Source organism: Dioscorea cayenensis, chromosome 9 (assembly GCF_009730915.1).
Source record: "Dioscorea cayenensis subsp. rotundata cultivar TDr96_F1 chromosome 9, TDr96_F1_v2_PseudoChromosome.rev07_lg8_w22 25.fasta, whole genome shotgun sequence".
Taxonomy (NCBI): Eukaryota; Viridiplantae; Streptophyta; class Magnoliopsida; order Dioscoreales; family Dioscoreaceae; genus Dioscorea; species Dioscorea cayenensis.
Genome location: NC_052479.1, coordinates 29,404,355 through 29,411,401, shown reverse-complemented (window position 1 = coordinate 29,411,401; position 7,047 = coordinate 29,404,355). Strand labels below are relative to the sequence as shown.

The window sequence follows — 7,047 nt, the reverse complement described above, 5'->3', positions numbered from 1 at the left end:
AGAGGAGAGATGGTGATAGCCATGGAAATGCCGAATGGAGCTCCCGGGAAAGAGAGAGAGAGGAATGGTAATATTGTAATATTGTTGTATTGATGAGAAATTTGCAAAAACAACCCTCACAAAGATGTGAAATTGTAGTTGAATATATATATATATATATATATTTGGTTTTTTTTAAGGATATGAGAAACAATAAATATATTCAAAACATAATTAATTAATTAATTAAAATGACCTGTTTTATTTTTTATAATTTTTTTTTTATAAAATGTGATACGTCATTTGTGGACAAAAATTAACTCCTTAACACATGTGCTCTCACTCTATATGAACTAAGATTAGTTAATATCTTTATATTTTTTTTAAATGTTTAATATGATATTTATAATTAATTATTTTTTATTTTTCAAACAATAAAATATTTGTTTATTCACCTTTTGAAAATTACAATTTACCCATATAAATCATTTCTAAACTAAATATCATGCATACCCTTGAATTTATTTAATTTGTTAACATGTATAAAATACTGTGCATCTCATTTTTTATTGTATTTATAAATAGTAACACAATGAAAAGTGAGATGTACAATATTGTCATCTGAACGGTTCAATCAATATACCTAATGATTCATTCAATTATAACCGTTAAATTCAATTTCTACTATAACTATAGTAATTTTTTAAAATCAAAATCAAAATCAATAAATCCCAAATAAACCTAATTAACTCACATAATTAACCCACCCATGTCTCTATCTCTATAGATGTTCTGCAGTTGATGTTTAGATATATACTTATAAGTTATAACAAGCATGTACAGTTAAAATATATTATTTAATGTTAACCTATAAAAAAAGGGCAGAAGGAGAGGGGAGCAAGAGTGTGCTTAAACACCCACTTGCCCCATGAAAAATTAAATATATATAATATTAATAATTATAATTCATATAAGTATAGTTCTCTTTTTATTTATTTTTTAAGTCCACCCATGCTATTTAAAATAAATTAAATAATAAAATTATTATATTAGATAAATTGATGTTCAGTGATAATAATAAATAATAATATAATATGAGTAGTAAAATCTGTATCAATTTTAATTTTTATATTAAAATATTTTTATTGAATTTATCAATTTATAATTATCAAAAATTTTCAGAATATTAATGTAAAAAATAATAGTATAATAAATAAAATAAAAGCCTAAAAAAATGCAACCATTATCTCAAAAATCTCTAAAAAAGACGTAGATGCAATTTCTCAATAGGTTATTTGCCAATCGGGGCCATTGGTGAGTTTTTCTTTTCGCTCAATCTATTCTAAAATTTATGTTTTATGTAAAGCCTATCTTGCTCTCTCTCTCTATATATATATATATATATATATATAATTTACTTTCTTTCATTGATTGTTTGATTATTTATGTATGAAAAGTTTTTTTTATATTTGTTAAATATTTATTTTGTAATTTATTATGAAGAATTTATTGTACAAATTGTTATAAAAAATTATTAAATATTCGTTTGATTAATTGTTGTGAAAATTTTGATTATTCAATAGATTACTAATTGAATTAGATTATGAATTTGCATGTATTAAGTTGTTTTTTAATTACATTATTTGTTACTTATTAGTTGAGTTAATTGTTAATTACGTAGATATGATAGATTTTTTATACTTAACCCAAAAATTTTACATGTAAGTATATTTTATATAGATAATTATTATAATTACAAATTTGAATTAATATCATTGTTTAAATTTAATAATTTTTTTAAAATTTGAATTCAACACCCTTTTAATTTTGTTTCTATTTCTTCCACTATACTATATACCCCTGAAAGTTTGTAATGCTCATTAAATCAATATTTTTAAATATATACCTTATAAAAAGAATTTAAGCTTGTTCTGTCCCCATGAAATCTAGATCTTAAAAATTTAGAATGACCACTAAGTTAATGAGTATATATATATATATATATAAGTATTAAAGCGCATTTCATTCATTATATATATACATTAATTAAAGTAGCTGTATGATCTAATTGTAGAGGGTTTTAGGAAGATTTTTTTAATTTTTTTAAAGAATTTTTTCTATCACATTTATGTGTTTGTTTTGTTTATATTAAATATTTGTTTGCATTAAATGTTTCATTAGATATTTCAAAAAACTTATAATTATTAAAATACATTTTTATTTTGTGGAAAAAATATACTAACAGTTTATTGTTTGAAGCATAATCAGCTCAAATATCAAATCCTTCTAAGCTCTCGTAAATGGTTCTATCATTGAGTCATTTGAGTAAATGCTAGGTTAATACAAATATTTTTCAATATTATTTTGGAACTATGAACTTTTTTTTAATTATATGATATGTAATATATATATATATATATATAATACAATATTCATTATCATTTGTTAATTATAAAATAAATAATTTAAAAAGAAAAATAAGCAAATTGTTGATTAATTTTTGTTTATATTAAATATGATATTAATAATTAAAAATTTTTAATTGAACTTATTTGTTTGTACCATAAATATTCATAAGACCTTTCAAAAACAGATATGCTAATAGCCTAATAGTTTCTATTAAAAAGAATTATTGAATCATAATTTTGATTATATGTCTATATACAATATTAACTCAAACCCCTCAAAATGGTAAAAACTAAAAACCTGATGCAAAGCCAGAGAATTCGTCTTGTTTAAATAAAAGTTAATACAAATCTATATTTTTATTGTCATCAAAAATAAATATATACATATTTATAATAAATTTTAATAGTATATATAGGGTATATATATATAATTGAATTTTAAAGGTACATACAGTATTTAATTCTTTTACAAGTACAAAGAAAAAAAAACTCTAAAATGAAATAAATACTCATTGGCATAATATCTCAGTAGCCCACCACATCAACAATGAACAGCCATAGGAGCAAATAAATAAAAATTTATTAATCTTGTTTATTATAATAATATTAGAATAAGTTAAGTTCACATGGAGTTAATCATAGGCAAGGGGCCACTAACACAGGGGAAGTCTTTCTATAGAGAGAAGAGGTGGGTATAACTTTACTCTTTTGATAAATAAATTCATCACATGATATTGTTATCAAACATCAATAAATTGTTGAGCTTTTTGCATCATGAATTACTAACACATAATCTTCACAAAATTTCTGTAAAATTCTCTTATTCCGAACAATATGCTAGTTTCAATGTATGACAAAATCTACAAAGCATATCAATGAATTATAGTTTCATTGAACACCCGGAGAAGTACGAAACTTTCGGCATTATTAGTTTCCATCTCTTCAATGATCTGTAAATTCAATGAAACCAAACATGCTTTTTTTTTTTTCTGAATTTTATTGACACACAAACAATGGCAAATAAAATTAGCTGTTTTTCAAATTGCAGAGGAACATGAGCACATGCATTGAAAGAATCAAAGCATTTATCTATAACTTTGAATAGTTCAACCAACCAATTTGCACTAATTTTATATGTCAATTGCATTGAACTTTGTAGATACATGCATTTAAGAAAGTGGATATCATTTGCAGATTCCAATTCATAAACAAAATGTATCGACAGATATTATGCGAAGACCTGCAGAAATTTTCATAAACTTTGTTGTCCATGAGAAGTCAGAATGAATTTTCATAAATAAACTTATTTGCATTCTTCAAAATGAAGAAACTTGACTGTACAACCGAAATTTTTGAAAATGGTTAAAAAAAAAAACATGGCATCTATACATCAACATTTCCTGATCTTATAAAGAATAATTCTGTTGCCGGGATGGAATACGAAGGTAAAAAGGTAGAAGCAATCTATCAGCAATATATGATCAAGAAAACAAAGAACCTGGTCTTATCTCTAAGCTTGAGGCAATGGATCAATGACTCGATGTGTTCCTCCGAGCTCAATGGGGACTAATGGAATCAGAGAATGCAGTATATCAGTTATCAATGGCCGGTAACTTGGCTCCGGTTGGATGCAAAGGACAGCAACGGCGGCCACCTGAAGGAATACGGAAGTATCATTCTGCTTAGAAACTACAAGAATTTACTTCTAATTAGAGCTATAGTATCGGCATTAGTTACCATACTTGGTATAAGTGTTTCAGATCCATTGTGTTTCTGATTGCAGGATCAATTAGGTTCGGCAACTTTGATCTGTCGGTGAGCTGAGGCATGGCCTGCAACGAAGAAGTTATCGATAAGTTCATGCAAAACAACAAACGAAGATGGTATTGAAGGATCAAAGATACAGACCCATGTAACTAGAGTTTGGCATTGAGACGGTCCCAATTTTTCGACCGGTCTTCTTCCCATTAGAAGCTCAAGCAAAACAACCCCAAAAGCATAAACATCACTTTTCTCACTGAGTTTACCTAAAATTTTAAATCCATTTATCAAGTGAAGTACATTGAAAATACGATATGATCAAACTCAAGCACAAGATTTTAGGGTTTAGGGTTTTAGGCTTTCGTATTTCAGGTTCCTATGATTAGAAAATGAAGAGTTGTTGCCATATGATTTCTTGAAAATCTAAAACAATATTTCCAAAATTCTCACATTTTTGGCAATTGAAGATTCAATTTCAACTCAATCATGGACTCAATTGGCAAAAATTTTCCTTTGTTCATCAGTTTTACTCTTCTAATTTATCAATGCGAAAATCATTTTGAAGGTAGGATTACCATCTAAAAGATATTCAGGAGCTACATAGCCAAGAGTGCCGGAGATTTTAACATGTCCTTTGCTTAGATTTCCACTTGTGACCGCAAGGCCAAAATCAGCAATCTGTATTTGCAAATGATCAAAAGATAAAATACAAAATATTGTTCATGGTCGAGTGCAAAAATACGATATAAGAGATACCTTTGCATTGAAATCAGAATCAAGAAGGATGTTAGACGATTTAAGATCTCGATGAATTATGGGCGGGTCGCAATGCTCATGAAGATATTCCAATCCTCTGATTGGCATCGAAATAAAGATTCATATGAATAATTATTTCTTCGAATGTTCCAAATGTTGCTAAACAGATTTACCTGGCTGTATCAAGAGCAATCTTCATGCGAATGTGCCAAGTTAGAGTCGAGCCACGAGTCGGTCCTAAATTATCAGTAAACACACAAAATCGATCAAAAATAAAGTTTTCTATGTTTTTCATGTCTTCTAATTGTGGGAGAGCTTACCATGAAGTAATGTCTCTAAAGATCCATTTTGCATCAATTCGTAAACAAGAAATCGAGTTTCTTCGTGAATACAGTACCCCGCAAGTGAAATTATGTTTGCATGTCGAATTCTTTCAAGCAAATTTAGCTCATTCTAAATGGCCAAGAAAACTAAGCCATTACCGAAGATACCAAGAAAAAAAAACAAATGAATTCAAGAGATGAGTAAATAATCACCTCGAATTCTCTTACACATTCATATCCACCACCATCTAACTTCTTAACCGCGGCAAGAACACCTTCTTCGAATTGAGCTTTATATACACAACCAAATCCACCTTGCCCCAAGACATTACTGTCACTGAAGTTATTTGTCACTGCTTCTAGCAATGCAAAATCAACCATGGCCATGGATCCTTTTCTTGGTGTTGTCTTTACAGTATTAAATTTGCTAAAAATCGGACCCAATGGAAATCTTCCACCAGCATCTACTCATAAAACCAAAAATCAAATCAATAACTATGAAACAAAAGCCACTTGTTTGAAGTTATTTGTTACCTGAGCTTTGAGTGGTTTTTGAACCAGAGTTTCTTCGATTTCTTCGATAAAAAACAATGACGCAAAATATTGAAACAATGGTCATGATGACTCCAATTGATGCCAGGATGATTGCTAAAAGCAACTCTTTATGCATATGATGGTGATTGTCTTCTACAATGACATTCATCACTGTAAACAAAACATCAAATGAAATTGAAAGTGAATTGCTGCAATGCCACAAGTCCAATTCCCTTTTTTTTCAACTTGGTTACAAATCAAAGAAGAAGAACCAGTCAAGATTAAAAAGAAACATATCCTCACAAGCTTGAAATGATGAAACACAAAAAGAACAAAGCAAACATTAAATGGCACAAAGATGAAAAGCTACCCAAGTGTGATGAAATGACACATAAAAAGGCTGGAAAGAAAAACTTAGAAAGCAATAAATCATGTCATTCCTGGGACCAAAGCAAAAAGATTGAAGCATTCCAACATAGTTGTTAAAGTTCCCCAAATGAAATTCAACTTGATGTAGTACATAAAACTAAACAAATCAAGCAAAACAAGAAGAAAACCAAAGTCAAACAGTGGATGAGACTTATAAAAGATGCAAAACTTTTTCAAATGGAAGTACCTAGAGGAGGTGATGCCACAACAGTAATGGGTGGTGCAGGTTGAGGTTGAGGAGAGAACAATGGGGACAACAATGGAGATCTTCTTGCATGGCTCATTGAGGCAAAGAAGGCAGAGAACAAGAAGCAAAGCAGGACAAGCAAAGACTTCATATCTGTCATTTAGATGAACAAAAATGGAGGAGGCAGATTAGTTTGGATCTCTTGGCACTTTGTTTTCAATTGGTAAGTTTGAAACTCACTTTTTTTCTCTCTCTCTCTTTCTCATTAAAATCTTGGGTGTTGAAAGCTGGGATCCTTGAACTAAAATAATAGTTTATTTATTGATTTATTTATTTATTTAATTTTCTCATGGTTCTATATATTGTCAGTATGCTTTTGCAAAGTGAGAGGGGCAGGGAATAGTTGCATGGAGGAAAAAAAAGAAGGGACTTTTCAAATCCATAGTGTGTGTGTGTGTGTTTGTGTGTGTGTGGAAGAAGAGGAGCAATCATGTGGCAGTTGAACAAAAAGAAGGAAAGAACAGACACACCACCAGAGTTTCTCATCCTAAAAAAATATTAGACCAACCAAAGGTTACTTGACCTATTAGTATCAGAACTATTGTATAAGATTCTCATTTAGAAAGGGTTCCAAAATTAAAATTTACATAATACGAGTGCAAGATGTTAT

At 28.9% G+C, this 7,047-nt stretch overlaps 1 protein-coding gene across 1 annotated transcript; it reads right to left on the bottom strand.

Annotated features, from left to right (window-relative positions):
• Nucleotides 1–3,675: 3,675 nt before the first annotated feature.
• Nucleotides 3,676–6,635, bottom strand: LOC120268736 (probable receptor-like protein kinase At1g80640). The gene is made up of 10 exons (XM_039276022.1): nt 6,378–6,635; nt 5,762–5,932; nt 5,441–5,691; nt 5,225–5,357; nt 5,078–5,141; nt 4,905–5,001; nt 4,724–4,826; nt 4,296–4,414; nt 4,130–4,219; nt 3,676–4,041 (listed from the first exon to the last, which is right to left on the bottom strand). Exons 1-10 carry the CDS (start codon nt 6,535–6,537, stop codon nt 3,898–3,900), a joined length of 1,332 nt encoding a protein of 443 aa, XP_039131956.1. The 5' UTR covers nt 6,538–6,635; the 3' UTR covers nt 3,676–3,897.
• Nucleotides 6,636–7,047: the final 412 nt, after the last annotated feature.

Coding starts and splice junctions, on each gene's coding strand:
- LOC120268736 (XM_039276022.1), bottom strand. CDS start 6,537: ATGACAGATATGAAGTCTTTGCTTGTCCTGCTTTGCTTCTTGTTCTCT. Junction 5,933..6,377: donor TGTGGCATCACCTCCTCTAG/GTACTTCCATTT, acceptor TTTTGTTTACAG/TGATGAATGTCATTGTAGAA. Junction 5,142..5,224: donor TTTAGAGACATTACTTCATG/GTAAGCTCTCCC, acceptor CTGATAATTTAG/GACCGACTCGTGGCTCGACT.